The 23,869-nt window shown below is 45.8% G+C and overlaps 1 protein-coding gene across 1 annotated transcript in view; it reads right to left on the reverse strand.

Annotated features, from left to right (window-relative positions):
* The window catches only part of DCC (DCC netrin 1 receptor), a gene marked incomplete at its 5' end in the record, with an annotated part of 1,016,990 nt that overhangs the window by 76,495 nt on the left and 916,626 nt on the right, over positions 1-23,869 (reverse strand). The window contains 2 exons of the mRNA XM_060236603.1: positions 7,305-7,467; positions 21,170-21,235. Of these exons, the coding sequence (XP_060092586.1) occupies positions 7,305-7,467; positions 21,170-21,235 (229 nt within the window). The remainder of the gene's footprint in view (positions 1-7,304; positions 7,468-21,169; positions 21,236-23,869) is intronic.

The raw sequence follows: 23,869 nt of genomic DNA on the forward strand, positions 1-23,869 counted from the left end.
TCTTCAGAGTGGAGGGTGGGATATAAATCCAATATCTTCTTCTTCTTCAATAAACAGTCCATTTGGCTATCATTGGTTCCATTTATTTAAGGCTTCATGTAGTTCAGACAGGTCAGACCAAGTCCGAGTTAAGACTAACATGCATCAGAACGTTAGGAGTACTATACTTTGCAAAATGCGATAGCATGCCGGTTCAAGCCCCCTCCCCGCTACTCCCCATGGTCCCCTTTGCTTCATGCACTATTCGCAAGGTTACATTCTTGATAAACATTGTTGCAACTGTACTAGTCTTTCCCCTGTCTAAACAGCAGGTGCAAGCTTTGGGAATGTCAGGAAGTGATAAGACAAGAAAACAGCATTCATAGACAATTCTCAGGATTAACTCTATTACAGCAAGGCACCTGACATCGGGACCAAGTGTGGTGTAGTGGTGAAGAGCGACAAACTCTAGTCTGGAGAACCAGGTTTGATTCCCTACTCCTCCTCCACATGAAGCCTGCTAGGTAACCTTCGGCCCATCTCAGTTCTCTCAGAGCAATCTTGGCCCTTTCTACCTCACAAGGTGCCGGTTGCGGGGAGAGGAAAGGAAGGTGATTGTAAGTCGCTTTGAGACTCCTTAAGGTAGCGAAAAGCAAGATACAAAAACCAACACCACCTCCTCCTTCATCATCATTTCCCCCGCCCCCAATAGCCTCCTGCCATTCTTCCATGGCACCAGATAAGAGCTCTGGATGGTCCCTGGGTTGTATGTTTGAAAATTCTGATCTAAAAGCATCAAACATACCAATTTGAGGGTAGAACACAGGTGAAGATGGATCTCTGTTTTCATCTCATAATGCAATTTTTAAAAAAAAATTAGTGCACCTTTGCGGTAAATTTTGGGGGGAAAAAATTCTGTACACACACGTAGTTCCTGCCCGGAAGTAAATATATGCCAGATTGCTGAAACCCTATTGCTCCTTCATAGTTCAGTACCATGGACAGCAGCCCCAGAAGTATCACTGCTGTAATCTTGACCTCAATAGCCTAGGCTAATCTGACCTTGGAAGCTAAATGGGGTTTACCCTGGGCAATAGTTGGATGGGAGACTACCGAGGAAGACCAGTCATGATTCAAACGGAAGATAATGGCAAGCTACCCTGAACGTCTTTTGCTTTGAAAACCCTATAGGGATGCTGTCTTTAAAGTCCTAAACTGAATGGACTACCTTCTACATTTATGTAGATTTATACTCCTTCCTTTCTACTAAAAATAGCAGAGAAGGCAGCTTACAAGGGCATGTGTTAAAACAGATCAATGGTACAAAAGACTCAATGACACAAAAGACTCCACTGCAACAGGCAAGAATAAAGCAACACAACAGCGGCCCATCATAAAAAAAGACAAGGACAAAGAACAATAATCCTGATAGAAGCAATCAAATAGTAATTCGTGATAATGATCAGAATCAGCAGGAGGGTAAAAGGGGAAATCAGCCATGTGTCAGGAGAGCCATTCAGTTCAACTGTCACCAGCAGCCCTCTGAAATAAAATAGTTTTCAACAGCTCTTTAGCAAGCAAGAGAGAGCAGTATGAGTTTAGTGAAGCTAGGAGTTTCCAGTTCTAAGGACCACAGCCGGAAAAGGTCAGTTATGTGCTTTTGTTAATTATGAACCTATCTGATTTTTGTGATCTGTATCAGAAGACATCCTCCATGTACCTCTACTTTTGAAGATAGGAAGGTGGCACCGAAGAACACAGCATTTTTAGTGGCGGCATCTGATGACTGGAATGCCTTTGCTGTACAGAAATATGCAACGTGAACTCCAGTTGCCATGGAGGCAATCACAAAATGGGCCCACAGGGCCAATCAGCTTTTGGGCTGATGGAGCCAATCAAAGAACGTTAGAAAGTTGGAGGTCAACCACTGACCTTGGGCCCATCACAAACTCTCAGCCTAGCCTGCCCCAGAGGGTGGTTGTTGTGGGATTGTTCTAGCAAAGTTGTTCAGTGTGCTTTGGTTGTCCATGAATGAAGTCATTTGGTGTGCATTTGCATTTATTTATCTTTTGCTTTCCTCCCCAGTTGGCTCAAAATGGCTGAGAACATGGAGGAAAAGCAGGATATAAAAGAATGAATGAATGAATGAATGCAAATACATACCAAAATGACTTCATTCATGAGCAACATCAACACGCTCTCCTTCCCAGAGCTGGGGTCTTCCTTGTGCTCCCACGAAACAGGAGCAGCCACTGAGAAAGCCCAAGTCTAATCATAAACAGTTCTTACCAGCAGTGTTCCCTCAAAGCTGAGTTAGTTGAGCTAGCTCACAATTTTTTAGCCTTCAGCTCACACATTTTTGTCTCAGCTCAGGAAAAATGGCCCCAGGGCACACTAATTTAGGCAGTAGCTCACAACTTTAATGCCAGTAGCTAACAAAATAGAATTTTTGCTCACAAGACTCCACAGCTTAGAGGGAACATTGCTCATTAGGGGTCATTTTGTAGAAAAAGAGGTGCGAGAGCTCATTAGCACAACTCATTTGCATATACCACACACCCCTGACATCACTGGAAGGTGTACTAAATTATGTCGGCTCAGCATCTACCTTAAAATGCTTCTTGAATTATAATTGTCATCTTAAAACCTTACTCCTATCATACTTTTTAAATGTTTTTCTTCTATGTGGCCACAGTGGCATGATGATTTCCATCTGTCAACTTTATACATTTTGGTTATTTTCCCAAAGTATTAGAAAGTTTGTCAAATCTTAGAGTTCAGGAAAATTCTCACAGGGGATTTGAACAATGGAGGCCAGAGGCAAGTATTTGGGGGTGGGGGTGTTTATGAAAAAAAGGGCACAATAAAATTTAGAGGTTCTAGAACTCCACTCCTGTGAGATCCTGCTCAAAATGAGGTCTGGTTCTTACTAAGTGGAGTGGAACTACTAATAGCCCTCATCTGAGGTTTGGGACTTCCTTGTGGGCACATCTGGATGGAGACTTTGCTCTGGTAAGACCTCACCTGGAGTATTGCGTTCAGTTTGGGCACTACATTTTAAGAAGGATACAGACAAGCTGGAATGTGTCCAGAGGAGGGCAACAAAGATGGTGAGGGATCTGGAGACCAAGTCCTATGAAGAAAGGTTAAAGGAGCTGGGCATGTTAAGCCTGGAGATGCGGCAGCTGAGAGGTGATATGATCACCATCTTCAAGTACTTGAAGGGCTGCCGTATAGAGGAGGGTGTGCAATGGTTTTCTGTGGCCCCAGAAAGTAGGACCAGAACCAACAGATTGAAATTAAATCAAAAGAGTTTCCAGCTCAACATTAGGAAGAACTTCCTGACCATTAGAGCAGTTCTTCAGTGGAACAGACTTCCTTGGGAGGTGGTGGGCTCTCCTTCCTTAGAGGTTTCTAAACAGAGGCTAGATGCCCATTCGACAGCAATGCAGATCCTGTGAATTTAGGGGGAGGTATTTGTGAGTTCCCTGCATTGTGTAGGGGGTTAGCCTAGATGACTCTGGAGATCCCTTCCAACTCTATGATTCTATGGAGACAGTCTTGCAGATATGCAGGTCTTAGATTGCAAAGGGCTTTGATGGTTAACACCAGCCCCTTGAATTGGATTCCAGCCAGTGTTTCCTATTAGGCAGTTTCCCCTCCTTGTGTTTTATCGCATAGGTGCAATTTTCAGAACAATGCTGTTCCTTTTCCTCCTCTCACGCTCCCTGATGTGGCAAATGACAAGCGAAAAGCAAGCTCATAATTCATTAGCATCAGGCCTTCGGATAGTTGGCTGGGTGCCCCGTGGGCACCCGCAGTCTTTGTCTCTCCGATTCAAACCCATTATTGCGCCATATTGTGAATCCTCCAGTAGGTAAAGAGCCTGCCTGTGCCAAGCTGTAAACAGACAGCGAGGAAGCCCAAGGAGACCCTTTAAAATCACCCTCATTTGACCTGACAGCATGTCACTGCTGATGAAGGTGGTGAGAAATGATTTCTCCGCCCCACCTTGTTTTACACGGGTCTCTTAAAGGGACGTCAGCTGGTATGAACATGCCAGTAGGAAAAAGAGTCTATTCCATTTGCAAATTTTAAAAAAGTGATTTCACATTTTTTTGGAGGGGGGGGAGGGGGGGTCTTATTTGCACACTGTCACTTTGTCGGATCCGGAACAGAACCGAGCCTTCCCACAACCGTGCACAGCCCAAATCCGTCTGAGCTGAGCCCTGAGGAGTCCAGAGCTGAAACCAAAATGCCAAGGCTAATGAGCACCAGAGAGACAGAACGAAGTTACAAGCAGAGATATGTCCCAAGGGAAAGCGGCTGACAACCTAACGATACTATGGTGGTGAACACATTCTCTGGGTACCTGGATTATGCTTCCTTTATTATTATTATTATTTTTTATCCCCTTGCTTTTCAAAGCCTCTTCCAAGTTCCAAACCCAGGGCTGCCTGTCACGATCAGTTATCACCGTGCCGTAAGGCATTCTTAACGTATGCTTAGTTGCCTCACCTTGACTAGAGAGGTTTCTCTTTGTTCAAAGTAGTTGTCGAGTGTAATTGTTCTGGATTGATGGCTTTTTGGAGGGGAGGGGGGAAGCCCGCTCTCCTATGATCAAATTGCCACAAGGATCGAAGCACGCTTTTAAGTTCTGGGAGTTATCGGACATTAAAAAACCCTGACTCCGTCTAACCAACAGCTCACTTCTCGTTGCAACGGATAACTGCGGCTTCTGATCCTCAACTTAGCTGGCTGACACGCTATAGTCTAAACTACCTCCTTACTCTGCTGACTTGCTTTGTATGGAGAGCCAATTTGGTGTAGTGGTTAAGTGTGCGAACTCTTACCTGGGAGAACCAGGTTTGATTCCCCACTCCTCCACTTGCAGCTGCTGGAATGGCCTTGGGTCAGCCGTAGCTATTGCAGGAGTTGTCTTTGAAAGGGCAGCTGCTGTAAAAGCTCTCTCAGCCCTACCCACCTTACAGGGTGTCTGTTGTGGGTGGGTGGGGGGGGAAGGTATAGGAGATTGCGACTGCTCTGATACCCTAATTCCAAGAGAAGGGTGGGATATAAATCTACAGTCTTCTTCCTCTCCTCCTCCTCCTCTTCCTTCCTTCCTTCTTACAGGGTGTCTGTTGTGGAGGGGGGGGGGTAGAGGAATTTGTGACCGCTCTGAGACTCTGAGATTCAGAGTACAGAGAGGGATATAAATCCAATATCATCTTTTTTATTACACACCTCAGCCACCACAATTCTTACTGTGATTTCTTAATGTGTTTGTGAATCCCCCTCAAGGCAGATGCACACTGTGCACCACAAACACATGGAGTTTGTTTTGCTTTTCCTCCCTCCCACTTTAAAGGTAAAAGTAGATTGACAACAGGCTGGCAAAGGCAAACCGTACATTTGGCCGACTGCACAAAAGAGTGTGGAGCAACAAGCATCTGAAAAAAGGCACAAAGATCAATGTTTACAAAGCGGTTGTGATGACAACCCTCATCTATGGCTCCGAATCGTGGGTTTTATACCGTCATCACCTGAGACTCCTTGAGCGCTTTCATCAGCGCTGCCTTCGCACCATCCTCAACATCCACTGGAGTGACTTTGTGACCAACACTGAAGTCCTCAAGCGGGCAGAGGTTACCAGCATCGAGGCACTGCTGTTGAAGACGCAGCTGCGCTGGGCAGGGCATATTTCTAGGATGGAAAACCACCGCCTTCCCAAGATTGCCCTGTATGGCGAACTCTCCACCGGCCATCGAAATAGAGGGGCACCAAAGAAGAGGTACAAGGACTCCTTGAAGAAATCCCTTAGCACCTGTCACATCAACCATCACCAGTGGTCTGACCTAGCCTCAGATCGCAAAGCATGGAGGCACACCATCCACCAGGCTGTCTCTTCGTTTGAGAACACACGCATAGCTGGTCTTGAGGACAAAAGGAGATTGAGGAAGAATCGCACTGCTACAGGACCAACCCTAAATCAGACTTTTCCCTGCAGCCGCTGTGGCCGGACCTGCCTGTCCCACATTGGTCTTGTCAGCCACCAGCGAGCCTGCACCAAACGTGGACTATTGCACCCTTCTTAAATCTTCGTTCGCGAAGCCAAGCCAAGAGAAGAGAGAGAAGAAGAGAAGAGTCCCCTGTGCAAGCACCAGTTGTCTCTGACTCTGGGGTGACGTTTTCACAGCAGATTTTTGACAGGATGGTTTGCCACTGCCATCCCCAGTCATCTACACTTTTCCCCCCAGCAAGCTGGGTCCTCATTTTACTGACCTCAAAAGGTCAGTAAAATGCTTTACTTCTGAAATCCGATGAGACTGGGCTAGCCTGAGCTGAGTCAGATGAGTCAAAATGACATGCAAATGGCATCACTAAGAAATTGCCCACAATAGAACTGAAAATCACGCTAAGCAAAGCTGATGAGAAAGATTACAGAAAAATGGGGGGCGGGATCATGAAAACAGCATATCAGCTCATCCCTGCCTCACAGGCCCACAAATCTTTCAATCTGTAGTCCAGAGTGACACACTATAAAAGCTGGCTAAATGCAGACAGAAAAGATTCCTAGTTCTAGACCATGGCAATCTTGTCTTGTAAGGGCCCCAATGTTTCCCGTTTTGTGGGTGCTGGAAATCTGGGCTGGGCCACAGGTGCAGAGGATAAATGGGAAGATGGTGGATCATGAAGGAAATACAACCATAATTCAATAAATTGGGTCCTTTTTGCTAGATCACTGAATGTTGTATGTATCATTGTTATGCTAACAAGGCAAGTTATAGCTCAGGGGTATTATAGGAAGAAGATATTGGATTTTTATCCTGCTCTCCACTCCGAATCTCAGAGTGGTCACAATCTCCTTTACCTTTCTCCCCCACAAAAGACACCCTGTGAAGTGGATGGGGCTGAGAGAGCTCTCCCAGGAGCTGCCCTTTCAAAGACAACTCTGCAAGAGCTGTGGCTGTCCCAAAGCCATTCCAGCAGCTGCAAGTGGGGGAGTGGGGAATCAAACCCAGTTCTCCCAGATAAGAGTCCACACACTTAACCACTCCACCAAACTGGCTCCACCAAAAAGGGTTAAACATCTCTCCCCTGTGGTGCAGTCTAAATCTTAATTGCCCTTCCTCTTGTGCAGGTGCCGTTTACAAAGAAAACGCTCTGGAGGCTTCAAACACAGACCTTCTGGGTCTCGTCTCGTCTACTTTGAATTCAAAACATAAATTACCTTAAGACAAAAATCAATTGCAGAAAACAAACAGGTCTCGCTCTAGGGTAGAACGGAAAGGCGAGCAGCACGGATACCCATTCAAATCACTTACTTCCTCTGCTGAGCTGAAGAACGCCTGGTGCAAATCACAGCCACAATCACCACCACCACGATAGTCACCACCCCAACTGTGACCACGATAATGACGAGGAGATTGCTGTTCTTCTGGGGCGTCACGCTTCCATGGGGAGGATGCATCTGTCCGATGGGAGGCTCTGAAACGACACAAGTTGTAATGAGAGATTGGCCGGCAAGAGTAAACTGGGGATTATCCAGACCAGCAGGGCTTTTTTTGGTAGCAGGAACTCATTTGCATATTAGGCCACACACTCTGATGTAGCCAATCCTTCAAGAGCTTACAGTAGGCCCTGGAAGAAGAGCTCCAGGAAGTAGGCCCTGGAAGAAGAGCTCTGTAAGCTCCAGGAGGATTGGCTACATCAGGGGTGTGTGGCCTCATAGGCAAAGGAGTTCCTGTTATTAAAAAAGCCATGCAGACCAGAAGGAGAGGAGTCTTTGCTAGAGGAGATACAGACACAACCGTGAGCCGCTGAGGCTACCCAGGAGGAGCAGATCCACTTCGCCAAATGCAGCATGAACACAAAGTTGTTTCATGGCTGCTCGCTTCCTTTGCTCCTCCTCCCTTTGTCTCCTCCCACACTGCAAGGAATGCAAAAAGCTGGGTTGGCTTTGGGAAACCATAAAACAAGTTCCAGTTTCCTATGACAACTGCATGGAGCTACATGGGAACACAGAAGTCTTTTCCCCAAGATCACCAGCTGTCCAGAAATCATAAGAACATAAGAGAAGCCATGTTGGATCAGGCCAACGGCCCATCCAGTCCAACACTTTGTGTCACACAGTGGCAAAAAATTTTATATATACACACACACTGTGGCTAATAGCCACTGATGGACCCCTGCTCCATATTTTTATCTAAACCCCTCTTGAAGGTGGCTATACTTGTGGCCGCCACCACCTCCTGTGGCAGTGAATTCCACATGTTAATCACCCTTTGGGTGAAGAAGTACTTCCTTTTATCCATTTTAACCTGTCTGCTCAGCAATTTCATTGAATGCCCACGAGGTATTGTGAGAAAGGGAGAAAAGGACTTCTTTCTCTACTTTCTCCATCCCATGCATTATCTTGTAAACCTCTATCATGTCACCCCGCAGTCGACGTTTCTCCAAGCTAAAGAGTCCCAAGCGTTTCAACCTTTCTTCATAGGGAAAGTGCTCCAGCCCTTTAATCATTCTAGTTGCCCTTCTCTGGACTTTCTCCAATGCTATAATATAAATATCGTCGCCTCAATAAATCGTAAATCGTCGCCTCAATTTAATCCCAGTTTATAATAATTGAAAGGAAATGATTCCTGACCATTGTTCATTTGAGAACATTAGAATTGCCATAATAAAACCTTACTCCCACCATACTTTTAAAGTGACTTTCTCCTATGTGGCCGCAGCGGCATGATGACAATTTCCGTCTGTCTGCTTTATATGTTTTGGTTATTTCCCCACTTTTTGTGGGGGAAAATATTAGAAAGTTTGTCAGTCTTAGAGTTCAGCAAAATTGTCAGGGGGTTTGAACAATGGAGCCCAGAAGCAAGTATTTGGTGTGGAGGGGGGGGGGGCGGTGTTAAGAAAGAAAGAAAGTGGTTCTGGAGCTCTACTCCTGTGAGCTCCTGCCCGAAATGAGGCTTGCTAATCAGCAGGATTCCAGCCTCCTGCATGGAGAGAAATCTCTGAGAGAGGACAGGTTCAATCAGGAGGTATTTGGGGCTGGTCAGATAGCCTTTAAAAACTCCTAGGAGTGGGCCAACGAGGATAGTATCTCACCACTCTCCACAGGCCATCAAAAAGGGAGCATGTGGGAGGGAAATGAACTAGCTGCTGGAAGCCCCTCCCTCTTAGTTGTGAGGCCAGTGTGGATGTCCTGCAGTGACATCCGGATGTGGATTGCCAGAGGGCTGAATCCCTCACACACACACACACACACACACATCCTAAACAGCATGTTATTTCCACATTTGAGTGAAATCCAGAGGCCTCTACTTGGGCCAGAGATGTGGAGACACCCCACAGAAGAGCAACAGAGTGAGTTGGCAGACATTTTGAAAGCAAGCTGAAGATTACTACCTTGGGTACAATTTTCCCACAAGTCAATTTGATGTTTTATGCTGCAGAAACACATCTGTGGCATAAGAGACAAGGGGGATCATGGTTTATGGCAAATATCCTACTTACTTGATGCACAAAAAGACAAACTGCTTGACGTCCCACTGTCACAAATTTACTCCACTCTCCCCTCCTTTTTTTAGAAGATACCCATAAAAACAGATACAATTTAATGCCTGCCATGGGCATGTGAATTCCACCTCAAAAAGCAGACGAGGGGTTCAGAACGGTACCATAAAACTCGGGGAATTTATGGATTGACACATCACACGGATACCGCAAGCAAGAAAATACCGAAGCCATTTCGCGTCAGGCGCTCAGCCTTTATTAATAGCCATTAGCTTGGATTTGGTGGGGCTTGTCGGGTTATTAACACTCTCTCCCAAAGATGGGGAAATGAAAGAAACTGATTTTTTTTATTATTTTCTTGTCCATTGGTGTTTACTGGATAATGAGCTTCGTGTCCGTTGGCAACTCTGAGCGCTTCTCTGAATACTCAGCTCACAATCCGCCACAAATTACATTAATATATTGCTATATTACCCTTCATTTAAAAGTATTGTTCTCAAAAATCACAGGAATATATCAGGCTCAGCCTGGGGAGCATTTTCTGTTTCAGACTATGAAACCGAAGCAAAGGATTGGACACTAAATATATATATCCCTTCAGGAAAATAATCAGATTATTTGCATTTGTAGTTTTGTCTAGTCTAGAGGTTTAGTCTAGTCCTTGGGGCAGGTTTAAAATTGGTTAGGCCCAGGCCTGGAATTCAGCAGGAGCTCACAGAAGCACAGCTCCTGAACCTTCCTGATGCCCCCCCTCCTTCCCACATACCTTGTCCATTGAATAGTAGGTGTGGCTGCATTACAATCTCTGGCAGCCAGCCACCAGGGGCTTTGCCACACCCCCCAGCAGCCTTCATTAACCCCTGGAGAAGCCCATGCTATCCTTTCTCCACTTCTTATATAATTTTGGGCAGTGGGTGGCTTGCTGGCCTTTTGACTGTGGGTGGGGGGCAGCCAAGGAGAGCCCCAGGTGAACAAGCCTGCTTGGGCTATCCGGATCTCTAGCCAGCCCAAACAGGCCTCGTTCACCCGGGGCTCTCCTTTCTTGTGTTGGGTTGCTTTTGGCTCGTGGGGGGGCGGCATATGCTAATGAGCTCAATCACCTAATTTTCTACAAAACGACCCCTGGTTAGGCCTGTTCACACTGCGTGCTGCTTTATAATCTGGTTTTAGCACTAAAGGGTTGTATCTGATTCTGCTGCCTTGCTATGGGAGAATAGGCTCTTCCTTCAGAGAAAGTCTTCGTATGGTGGTCTAATGCTTTGTACTTAGCCAGGCAGAGTGGTAGAATATTATCTCATAAGCATTAAGCCAAGCTGGCCAAAGTTGGAATACTAACGAATGCCAAAAACAGGGCACATGAACATGTACAAAGCTTGTCTTATACTGAGTATGATCACTGGTATACCTAGGTCAATATTGCCTAGGAGGTGGTGGTGGCTACAAGCATAAACAGCTTCAAGAGGGGATTGGATAAGCATATGGAGCAGAGGTCCATCAGTGGCTATTAGCCACAGTGTATTGTTGGAACTCTCTGTCTGGGGCAATGATGCTCTATATTCTTGGTGCTTGGGGGGGCACAGTGGGAGGGCTTCCAGCCCCACTGGTGGACCTCTTGATGGCACTTGGGGTTTTTTGGCCACTGTGTGACACAGTGTTGGACTGGATGGGCCATTGGCCTGATCCAACATGGCTTCTCTTATGTTCTGTTCTTAGTCTGACTGGCAATGGCTCTCCAGATTCTCGGGTAAAGGTTTTTCATATTACCTATTGCCTCACCCTTTCACCTGGAGATGTTGGGGATTGAGCCTGGGACCTTCTGCCTGCAAATCAGATGCCCTCCCACTGAGCCAGAGTCCTCCCCTATGCCAGAAATAGGACACAGGTGATGTTTAGGTCAACTGCTTTCATATTTGGTTCACAACCAGGCTCAGGGATTTAGGCTAGGATCCAAAAAGCCTCTTGAGTTTGCACAAAATATTTCTCAATGTCAGGCCTCAGATTCAGTGGGAGCTCACAGGAGCACAGCTCCTGAACCTTTCTGAGAGTTCCAGCTCCTCCTTCTAAGAGTTCCACCCCCTTGTCCATTGAATAGTAGTTGCAGCTACAGAACAATCCCTGGATGAGTTCCACCACCTATTTTTCTACAAAATGACCCTTGCTCAATGCACATGGATTTTCCCTGTTGACCGTAGATACCTTCGATAATATAGTGGGTTCAATGCATGGCAGAGGCAAGGTGGTAGTGAAGCATCAGCTCTTAATTGATTACAGCATTTTGAGGCATACACATAAGACTAATTAACTGGGCCCACAGGGCCAACTATATACACACTTGTGTTCCCGTGCAAGTGTTTGATTGCTCCATTCAAACCAGTAGGCAGCCTGTGATTGGAGCTGGGCAGCAGGGTTTTGGATCCTGCTGCCCATTGTTTCCAAGTCCTCAAGCTCTGGCCGTCTGGCTCCAATGAGCCAGGCAGGAACACGCTTTCAGTTCTCACTTGAGTCCACAACATTACACCTTCCATTTTTTGTATTACCAGAAGATATTCTGATTTCATTGAAACAAACTAATGTCTATGCCTAGACAGTCAACGCTTCAGTTCTAAGCATAAATAATGCACCCTTCATTATAATGTGCTATTGTCATTCCATATCTTGATGTCATTTCTTATTTAACGTTAATTTGTCTAAATAAATTGGCCTTTTCGCATAACGGCTTTTCATGTAATACTACAGGTGAAGTGGTTACAAGTTTCTCCTTTTTTGTCCTTGTTGGATTGGTCTCATCATACAGTCAAGTTAGATGACTTCTGAAATGTATCCACACTTGCTATGAAATGCAGAAGGTAGACAGAATCTTCCATTTTCAACAATCATCTGGAAATCAAATGTTCCCTCCCCCCCCCCCACAAAACTGGGGCTAAGGCAAAAGGGGAATGCGAGGACAAGGCCATGCAGTGCCCTCTCCTTTGGATACAAAGTTGAGTTAGTGTGAGCTAGTGCACAGATTTTTAGGCTCCAGCTCACACATTTTTGCCTTAGCTCAAGAAGGATGACCCCCAGAGCGCAATAATTGATTATTTATTTATTTATTTATTTAACTTCTATCCCGCCCTCTCTGCAAGTGGACTCAGGGCGGCTAACAACATACAGAAGCTCACAACTTTAATGCCAGTAGCTCACAAAGTAGAATTTTTGCTCACAATACTCTGCAACTTGGTTCTGGGGTCTTTTTTCCCCTTTCTTTTTAAGTGTCATCACTAAATCAACTCCATAAATGATCTGGGTAGCTTAGATTTTTTTTTAAAAAAAATCAAGAAAATATACAATAAAAAATAATAAGAGAAATAACACCTAAAACAAATCACCTAACTTAGTAGCTGCCTCAATATCACAGAAGAGAGCCTGTTTCTTTTTTCTTTTAAGAGACAAAGATGGAATACTCTGATATAGATAATCAAAACCAGCTTAAAAGTCAGGATTTCCTCTCTAACGAGGCAAGCGTTCTTGTCTGGTTGGAAGCCTGGGAAATCATTTGTTCCTTTGTTCCACCTACAGGGACAGAGGCTGTTGTCTATAGAATTGCAGCATGGCAAAAGAAAACAGCTCTTTATGGGCACCTTTATGTTATGGGCAGATGCATGCACTCTGTCAGCCAGGGCCGGCTTGCCCACTAGGCAAACTAGGCACTTGCCTAGGGCAGCAGAAGGGAGGGAATGCTGAATTGGGCTCCCCCCTCATGACAAACACCTAGTTTGCCTGCCTGTCTCTCTCTCCTCCGCTGTGACACCTTCCCTTCCCTCCATTTCTGCCCACCCCCCATCACCGCCATACCTTTCCTTTCCTTTCCTTTCCTTCCCTACCCTACCTTTCTTCCCACCCCCCTGATCGCCGCCACCATGGCACCTTTCCTTTCCTTCCCTCCCTTTCTGCCCACCCCCCAATCACCACCACTGTGGCACCTTTCCTTCCCTTCCCTCTCTTTCTGCCTGCCCCTATAATCAGCACCACCACACCTTTCCTTCCTTTCCCTCCCTTTCTGCCCGCCCACACTCCCGATCGCCGAGGCTCCGCCCTACCAGCTTCAACACAGCATCTTATCCCTGTGCCTGCTCACGAGTAGCCCTGCGCCTGCCGCCTACTCACAAGTAGCCCTGTACCTACTCACAAGTAGGTGGCAGGTGCAGGGCTACTCGCAAGTAGGCAGCAGGTGTAGGGCAACTTGTGAGTAGGCGACAGGCCCGGTGATAGGGCGGGGGTGGAGCTGTGCTGCCTAGAGCGCCAGCCCTAGTACCCAGGGCTTTTTTTGTAGCAGGAACTCCTTTGCATATTAGGCCACACACCCCCGATATAGCCAATCCTCCTGGAGCTTAAAGTAGGCCCTGTAAGAAGAGTCTTTAAGGTCTTGGAAGATTGGCAACATCAGGGGTGTGTGAACTAATATGCAAAGGAGTTCCTGCTATAAAAAAGCCCTGAATAACCCCAAAGCACTGATGCATGATTTCTGAATCCAGGAATACAGACTTGGAAGTCCTTGGCTACCTCTAAAATGAACACATACACTGATGTATCTGCCACTAATGCTGCAGGTTGATAGCCACAGTTAAGACCTCTTGTCTACCCAGGCTCCGATAAAGACAATTCTTGGGTACCAAACAATGTAGAGACCTAATTAACCCGCTTTGATTTACAGATACGATCTCAGGCTCGCCTGCCTAATGTACAAAAGAAAAGTCATTCATCCAGCAGTAAACTATAGCTTTGAATAAAAGAGGCAGGATGTAGTCTGTACTCTTCATCTTGCGGCGCAGAAAATAATCAGTCATATATAATCAGGTATGTGATTTGTACTAATATTTTATTTTCCAGCATAGCTCGAGGTAGCACGCAAGCATTCATGTCTCCTTATGCATTCAATAAATTGAACATGCTAAATCTCCATTAGGTCTGCGGGGAAGTGGAAGGAGACAGAGGTTGGTAGCATGTCTAAACAACGTCGATAATGATCAGATGCACTTAAGTGTTGCAAACCATCCTTTATTTGAGCAGCCTGAATGAAAACTGCACTTTCTGCCAAGGAACTTAAGAGGCAAATAAATACTTAACCGAATCTTCCCCAGCGTTTTACTTTCTAATTAGCTGAAAACCAGTCTCATCATTCGATCACACATACGAAATCATGCACTTTCAATCCACTTTCGACGCACTTTCCAACTGGATTTTGGCAGTTCGCACAGACTGATTTCGCACTAGGGCTGGTTCCAAGTGGAGAGCCTTTTTGATCCCAGCACTTCTCTCTGTTTTCGCACAAGTTGCCCCGGAGCTGCAAGTTGGTGCGTCGTTCTCCTGTGGCAAGCAGAAACCGCTTGGAAGAGGCTCTTGCTTGCTGCAGAAGAGCACCGCACCAACTTGCAGCTTTGGGGCAACTTGTGTGAAAACGGAGAGAAGCCCCGGGAGCAAAAGGGCTCTCCACCCAGAACAAGCCTTGTGCGAAATCGGTCACAGTAAAATCCAGTTGGAAAGTGCATTGAAAGTGCATTATTTCGTGTGTGTGTAATCACAGCCCTGTCGTAGCAATCTGGGACATACCTCGCCAGGTACATTTCCCGTGCAAGCTGCACTGACGTTGAAGGAGTTAGTGCAGCGATGTGTTACGTTCGCTGGAACAGTGAACAGTTTAGTACAGATTTTCCCCATTGGGGTAGCTAGCGAACTCTTGTCCATCAGAGAACGCTGTGTGGCGCTTAAAAGCTGGCTTCCAGCTTTATTTTTTTTAATCCTTCAGAACACATTTTGGTACTGAAGTCAAAGGCAAAACCCTCGCCTCAGATTCCAAACTCAGGAGGCTGCTACGACTATATCGAACTTCGCACAAGCAGGGACTTCATATGCACGTAAGTGTCGTCCTTTTCCTTTTGTACCTTTAGAAGCTCATCGATTCACAAATCTTGAGCAGCCGAAGACATTTATTTATCTCTTTTTAACGCAAGGGCTGAAAGGACTGTGGAAGGAGGCAGTGGGCCTACAGGAGAAGGCTGAAGAGTCAGCAGCTTCTCAGCTGCAGTACAGAGACAAGGAGAGGCGGAAGATCTGGGAGGCAGCAGGTGGAGAACAGGCCTGTAGCCCGAATTTTTCATTTGGTGGGGCCCAAAGCCAGGATTTTCACATACTGAGACACATTTTTTGTGGGGGCCCTAATTATTATGCTTAAGCGTGCAACTTGGTTGCGTTGCTTCAGAACAGCATTTCTTTTAACCAGCTTCTCAGGTCTGACACAGCAAGGCAGGTTTAATTTGGCTGCCTTTTACTGAACAGGAACATCAATAATATGTTCAAAATTTGCAAACAGAGAAGCTATGGGTAGGGTAGAATGCTAAAACAGTAGTAAGACCTACAGAATGCCTTGGACCTAAAATTAAAATTAAAACCGACACTTTCATTAGTAAATAAATAAAAATGGCCCCTCCAATCAGCCGATTAAAAAAGGTACTCCCCTGTGCAAGCACCAGTCGTTTCCGACTCTGGCGTGATGCCGCATCACAGCATTTTCACGGCAGACTTTTTACGGGGTGGTTGGCCATTGCCTTCCCCAGTCATCTACATTTCCACCCCAGCAAGCTGGGGACTCATTTTCCCGACCTCGGAAGGATGGAAGGCGGAGTCAACCTTGAGCCGGCTACCTGAACCCAGCTTCCGCCGGGATCGAACTCAGGTCATGAGCAGAGCTTGGACTGCAGTACTGTAACTTAACACTCTGTACCATAGGGCTCGATCAGCTGACTGGAGGGGCCACAAAGATAGAGCAGGGGCTTGATTGGAGGGGCGTGGAACCCCCCGGAAACCCTCTAGCTACGGGCCTGGTGGAGAAAGGAGGGATTTGAACAGGAGAGGCAAGCCAAGAGAGGGGGCTGCTGTGGGTTGGAGGCTGGAAGCAGAACAGGAGGTTCCTGAAGGCTTCAGAGTGCAGAGAGATGACCCCAGTCCCTTGAATCCCCGGAAAGCCAACCAACCCCTCTGGCAACCTTCCAATCGTGGGCAGTCAGACCTGGCCAGCAACGGTGCTAAACAGGGCTTTTTCTACAGCAGGAACTTCTTTGCACATTAGGCCACACACCCCTGATGTAGCCGATCCTCCTGGAGCTTCCAGTAGGCCCTGTGAGAAGAGCCCTGTAAGGAATTCTAGCAGGACCTCCTTTGCCTATTAGGCCACACACCCCTGATGTAGCCGATCCTCCTGGAGCTTCCAGTAGGCCCTGTGAGAAGAGCCCTGTAAGGAATTCTAGCAGGACCTCCTTTGCACATTAGGCCACACACCCCTGATGTAGCCGATCCTCCTGGAGCTTCCAGTAGGCCCTGTGAGAAGAGCCCTGTAAGGAATTCTAGCAGGACCTCCTTTGCCTATTAGGCCACACACCCCTGATGTAGCCGATCCTCCTGGAGCTTCCAGTAGGCCCTGTGAGAAGAGCCCTGTAAGGAATTCTAGCAGGACCTCCTTTGCACATTAGGCCACACACCCCTGATGTAGCCGATCCTCCTGGAGTTTACAGTAGGCCCTGTACTAAGAGCCCTGTTAGCTCTTGGAGGATTGTCTACATCAGGGGTGTGTGGCGTAATATGCAAAGGAGTTCCTGCTACAAAAAAAAGCCCTGGTGCTAAGGCTAGAGATCTTCTTTGCAACACAGTTGAAGACTTGGCGAATAAACTGCACAGAGCAAAGAGCTTGGTCTCCGCTTGGTCCTTTACAAACTGAGACAAATTTAACGATTGGTAGAGTGATCTTAGGATCCTTAACAGTGAACAAAATCTGCAACAACTTTAATTATATTAGCACAGCCATAGTCATACCTTTTGTATTGTTTTTATCAGGTTATTTGATATACTTTTAGCTGCCCCGAATCCAATTCAGGGGAAGGGTAGTGGAATAATAATAATAATAATAATAATAATAATAATAATAATAATAATAATAATAATAATAATAATAATAATAATAATAATAATAATAATAATAATAGTAATGGGTCTTTTAGCAGGAACACACAGGAATGCAGTTCCAGCTGGCTTGGTGTCAGGAGGTGTGGTCTAATATGCAAATGAGTCCCTGCTGGGCTTTTTCTACAAAAAAGCCCTGTATGAAACAATGGTGATGTCAGGGGTGTGGTCTAATATGCAAATGAGTTCCTGCTGGATTTTTCTACACACAGCCATAATAATAATAATAATAATAATAATAATAATAATAATAATAATAATAATAATAATAATAATAATAATAGGGTTTTTTAGCAGGAACACACAGGAATGCAGTTCCAGCTGGCTTGGTGTCAGGAGGTGTGGCCTAATAAGCAAATTAGTTCCTGCTGAGCCTTTTCTACACAAAAGCCCTAACAACAACAACAACAATAATAATGTTGTTTTTTAAGCAGGAATGGAGTTCCAGCTGGCTTGGTGTCAGGAGATGTGGTCTAATATGCAAATGAGTCCATGCTGGGCTTTTTTTTGTAGAAAAAGCCCCGTGTGAAACAATGGTGATGTCAGGGGATTTGGTCTAATATGCAAATGAGTTCCTGATGTTTTTTTCCTACTCAAAGCCATAATAATAATAATAATAATAATAATACAATGCAGCAGCCATGCCCCCCCGCCCCTGGGATTCCCCCTCCCTCACAAGTCCCTGCTTGTGATAGTGATCTGGGGCCTCTTTGCTGGGAAGGTTCTTTGCAGCAGACAGGGACTTGCTGCTTCTTTGAATGCTCTTTTCATTGTGTGCCATCAGTGACTGGGCTGGTCCCAAAGGGCAGAACATATTGGATGCGAGGAGGTGCCCAGTTTCTATTTCCTGACTTCACGGGATTAAGTATAGATTTGGGGTGGAGGGGAAACACAGAAACAGAGCCCACTTCTTAGCGCGGTGGAATTTCCTGGCTCTGCCTTTTATATCTGATAAATCTCCCCACATATAATGACAACTCCGTCATGCTAGAAGCTGCCAAGGGATAATTGATTTTTCTCAATTATCTATTCCATTTCCCTCCTTAATCTCCTGCACTTTTTTAAACACAGAAAACTACTCTGCTCTAGTGATTCCAGCGAGACCCTCACATGGCAATGGACTGTAAATATACTGCCGGCTTCCCCAGTTAATACCTTATCAACGCTAGCCATTTCCTTGGCAAGCTTATTAGGGCAAAACCTTTCGGAAGCTTTGCCCAAATTTCTCCCTCTAGCTCACCTTGCTAAAAAGTGTGATGCTACGAAAGCAGTCTCACTGATCCTCTCAACCTAAGCCTCTTATGTGGGGAGGATGATATATAAATCAAATAAATAAATGGTAAATAAGCGATTTTCTCTGGGAGCAGTGATCTATACTTTTCAGTGTAGCCTGAATTGAGCCGGGACATCACACCCACATTGCAGCAACCACTGACATGGCTACACCAGCAAAAGATCAAAGGATGCAATATATCAAAGGAATAAAGCTCACTATCATCACATCTTGGCAAGGGTTGGTGCCACGGAGAAGACCAGGCAATGCACAGGCTCACCCCAGCTTCCAGGGCCTCTTCCCTCAGGCGGAGGTAGGAGTGGGGTCCCCAATCTGTCACCACTCCAGACTGCGCTCTAGGCAGTAGCCTAGGGCTGCCTAGTGGATGGCTCACCTCTGTGTTTACATGCCAATGCAGACAGATCCAAGCGGGCAGCCGTGTTGGTCTGAAGCAGTTGAACAAAGCAGGAGTCAAGTTTCACCTTTAAGACTAACCAAGTTATACTGAGAAAGTATGCTTTCATGTGCTCTCTAAGCACACTTCATTGCTTTGTTACATGCCAATGTGTTAGAGTGACTATCTTGGAACTATCCATGGTCCTGAAGATAGCATCTGGTCTGCTACCATATCCACTTCTCTAGATTTCTGCTCTCTCTGGCTAGTTTTCACCAGCTTTCTTACTTCTGCCCACAGTTCTAGTGCCCCCCCCCCAGGAGATTCCATTCTGCCCATGTGGGCACTGACCAGTGAAGAGAGGAGTCTCAACTACCACGAGCCTACTTCTTGGGGTGCACAGCTCTCAATCAGTAATGGCATTTACAATATCATTTTGAAAGTCTACCAATGATGATGCCAAAGTTCTGAAAGTGCATACATTCGAAACTCTGTCTTTCTTTAAGTTCTTGGAATGTGAATATATATATATATATATGTAATTAAAATATTTTTTCTCCTATCACCCGCCAGGCTCAAAGCAATTAACAACAAAACCAGTTAAAAACCATTAGTACGATACAAATGCAAGATTAAGATATCTGAGCAGTTTTTGACAGAGATAAAACATTCCCATATGTTGCTACGCCCCCACCTAAATAAGTTTTGTCAGCTTTTAGAATTAATTAAAAAAAGTGTTATGGAGCAGGTGGGTCTTACAAACGATGAGCAGAGAGGAAGCCCAGTGAGCTACTTCTCTTAGACATTACACAATTAAAGAGCCATTCTCAAGAAAACCAGACGTCTCCTCCATATCCTTCCAGGGAGTCCGTCACTGGGAGAAGATATTGATGTGCGGAAGTGAGGGTGATCTGACTGTGACATCTGTCACCCCATTGATCGCCAGGGTTGATTCGGCTGATCTGGCTGGCTAGGCGGGTATCCCCTCCCTCCCTCACCGCTCCATGCGCATCCCTCCCGAAGCTGCATGCTCGGTGGAAGAGGACGACCATCCCAGATAGAAGGAGTGTACCGTTCTTTGGTCAAGGGTGTACAATATTGATGTGCAGGTCTAACGAGCTGTATATGTGTAAGGCAGGAAAGGCAATCCAAATACGTGGAATACAGGCCTTGAAGGGGTTTAAAGGTGGTCAACTATACCCTGCATTGAACCGGGAAGCAACTCAGCAACTAGCAAAGCTGCAGGGAGTGGCTCTGCCCCCATTTGTGCCAGCAGTTTGCCCAAGAATGACCTACATCATCCATACATTGAAAACACCAGGGCCATGTGCAACCTGCCACAGTTCCACCGGGCCTGTAAGACCGAACTATTTAAACTCGCCTTCAACGGTTAAGGGGAGGTGGCTAATGCCCCGCAGCACTGACAATCTAATTGGACAAATGCAAATAATCAGAAACATCGACGTGCATCTTGGATTTTTAACGGCTGAAAAATGTATGGAATTGTATCTTCCATTGTATATTTTGTTTTTAACTATTCTATGTGATTTCAACTGTTGTTAGCTGCCCTGAGCCCATTAGGGGAGGGCGGAATATACATTTGACAAAATAGAATAAAATAAAATAAATATATTAGTCGGCATTGCCAAAAGCTGGTGACGTTGGAAAACTGTTAAGGCAGATTAAGAGGTCCGCTGAGTGAGATACGGTGCTACAGTGTTACTGTCTATCTAGGACCTGCACCCACTGAGAATACACCTTATGGCAATGAAGGAGACTCTAGGGTTTTTTTCTGTGTCCTGCCATGTCCTGCCACTCACTCAGCCCCAGTCATTAGGGGCCCTCCTAGGCTAAGTTGTCCAAGGGTCTGCAACCGATAGGACCCAACTGTATCAGACATCAGATGACACCAATGGATATGCAACAGGGGAGACAGAGGCAAGAAGACAGAAATCAAAGCCCTGGTGAAACAATCATGAATAATGGAAACTAATTTGGAGGGAATCGTTATTTACCGTTTAGGCTGCTTCTGTCAATCAAGTTTGTGTCAACCGGCCAATAGGCTCCATCTCCATGACGACCTGGGGAAAAGGAAAACCGGTATCAGAACAGAATGGAAGATGTATCCTCAGCCCAAGTCTGACTCAGCGCTTCAAACAGCAATGATTTGACATTTACACCCATTCGATAATCTGCGAGAGGCAGCAATTGTCCATCTGCATTGGGGGGAGAATCTGACATGAAAGGAGACTTTTTTCAGCCAAAAAGCTTTGAGCGTTTGGAATCTCTCCCTCATCCCTGGCCCTTCTCACCATCCCTTCACTATTCACCGTTGCCAGTTGAAAGGGACAACACAAAGTGAAGCTGTGGTATCAGTCAGATATTCTCTCTTAGAAGATGACAGATCCTGTGGAAGGAGTTATCCCTGCCTTTATCTGAATGCATTCACATTTCCATAGTTCATGTTCGCTGATATTTCCACTTCTGACATGTCTCTTAAGCAAAGGTAGATTCTATTATTCCACCAGGAGTATCTTATTTAGCATCTCAATGTTTAGTCTTCTCCATTGCTTGGCATGTAAATTCCATATAACATGACAGCCCTCTATGCAAGATCAAGCTCTGTAGAATAGAAATCAAAACTTGAAAGCTTCATGGTCTAATTTCGATGAGATGGACCAGCTTTGTCCACCTGAGAGGGGTGTGTGGAGAAAGTGGCACGAGCAGCAATGGGACTTGCAAATGGTCCAGTTTGGAGTTGACAGAGGCCCTCTATCCTTCATCCACTATTCAGAGAAAGCCTCCTGGTGAATCTGCTTGCTGACCAATGTTGTCTCATTTCACAAGGGTTCTGCTTAACTTATTCATAAGAGAAGCCATGTTGACTCAGGCCAATGGCCCCTCCAGTCCTACACTCTGTGTCACACAGTGGCCCAAAAAACCCAGGTGCCACCAGGAGGTCCATCAGTGGGGCCAGGACACAAGAAGTCCTCACACTGTTGCCCCTCCCAAACAACAAGAATACAGAGCATCACTTGCCCCAGACAGAGAGTTCCAACAATACGCTGTGGCTAATGGCCACTGATGGACCTCTGCTCCATATGTTTATCCAATCTCCTCTTGAAGCTGGCTATTCTTGTAGCTGACACCACCTCCTGTGGCAGCGAATTCCATGTTCAAATCACAGAAGTGGAAAATACTTCACTAAGGTTCTTTCTTTGTAGATGCTATAGCCAGTGGCAAATTAAAGAACATGGCAGCAGCATGAACTGTCATCTGGACCACTTCTTTGCTAATATTCTCATTCCTAAACCTCTGTATCCCTGCCTCTGAAATCTCCAATAGTACAAATGGCGTTATGTCCCTCCTCCCAAGCACAGAGAATACAGAGCATCACTGGCCCAGACTTAGGTTCTCTTCTCTTGGCTACGCTTATAATTTTAACTGCTTTTCCCATTTTCTCTGTTTCTGAAACTTTTTTTTTAATTTTAAAGGGTTTGTACTGGGGAGGGGGGGACTTGGATTCTCTGGTTTGGCTCTGTTGGGATTACAAGAGTGCCCCCCCTTTTTAGTTGGTCTGAGGCTGGTTCTGTCAGGCTTGCCACATTGGGCTGAGGTTCTACAGGGATTCTGTGCAAGGCTGGGGGACCATGTGGGAACTATATTTAAGCTAATCTCAGCAGGACAACCCAAAAGTTGTGAGATTTCACAGTTACTTCCTACATATTTTCACATGTTTGTCTCCCTCCCCCCGCCTCGCGCTTTTCATAGATCTCTGAATTCCCCCATGGGGAATAATGAGACAATCCTGGCCAGGATCCAGAAATAGTGTGTATACACACAAAGCATTTCCAACATGGCCAGTGCTGGCTGACTCTTCCCTTAGCCTTATGGGTTGGCTGATTCTTCCCTTAGCTTTTCTTCTCCATAGCCCTTATGCTGTGCTTCTCTGGAGGTCACCAGCCTTTCTGAGGCTATCCAGGGCTTTTTTGTAGCAGAAACTCCTTTGCATATTAGGCCACACCAGGGCTCACTTTGTAACAGGAGCTCCTTTGCATATTAGGCCACACACCCCTGATGTAGCCAATCCTCCAAGAGCTTACAGGGCTCTTCTTACAAGGCCTACTGTAAGCTCTTGGAGGATTGGCTATATCAGGGGTGTGTGGCCTAATATTCAAAGGAGTTCCTGCTACAAAAAATGCCCTGGGGCTACCTATGGAAAGAGGGAGCTGAAAACCCCCAGTGCGCTGGATGATGAACATCCATACAGCACTTTGGCTCTTAGCCATTGTTTTAATGATTACTTACCACATGGAAGAGAGCTATTCACTTGCTCACATACTGAATATGTAAACCAATCCAAGGTTAAAGTCAGATGGGGGAAAGCTGACCCTGCATAAGTGATTATGCTAACAGATGAACTCCTGTTTAGTCATCACTCATCATAGACTTCTCCCTGGTCCCTGTATCTTAACATGTCAAGTTTAAGCAGATGTTCCAGGGTCTATATCGGGGGTAGCCAAACTTACTTAATGTAAGAGCCACATAGAATAAATGTCAGATGTTCAAGAGCCACAAGGCATGAATGTCAGATGTTTGAGAGCCGCAAGATAGGAAGGAAGGAAGGAAGGAAGGAAGGAAGGAAGGAAGGAAGGAAGGAAGGAAGGAAGGAAGGAAGGAAGGAAGGAAGGAAGGAAGGAAGGAAGGAAGGAAGG

Source organism: Heteronotia binoei, chromosome 4 (genome assembly GCF_032191835.1).
Source record: "Heteronotia binoei isolate CCM8104 ecotype False Entrance Well chromosome 4, APGP_CSIRO_Hbin_v1, whole genome shotgun sequence".
NCBI lineage: Eukaryota > Metazoa > Chordata > Lepidosauria > Squamata > Gekkonidae > Heteronotia > Heteronotia binoei.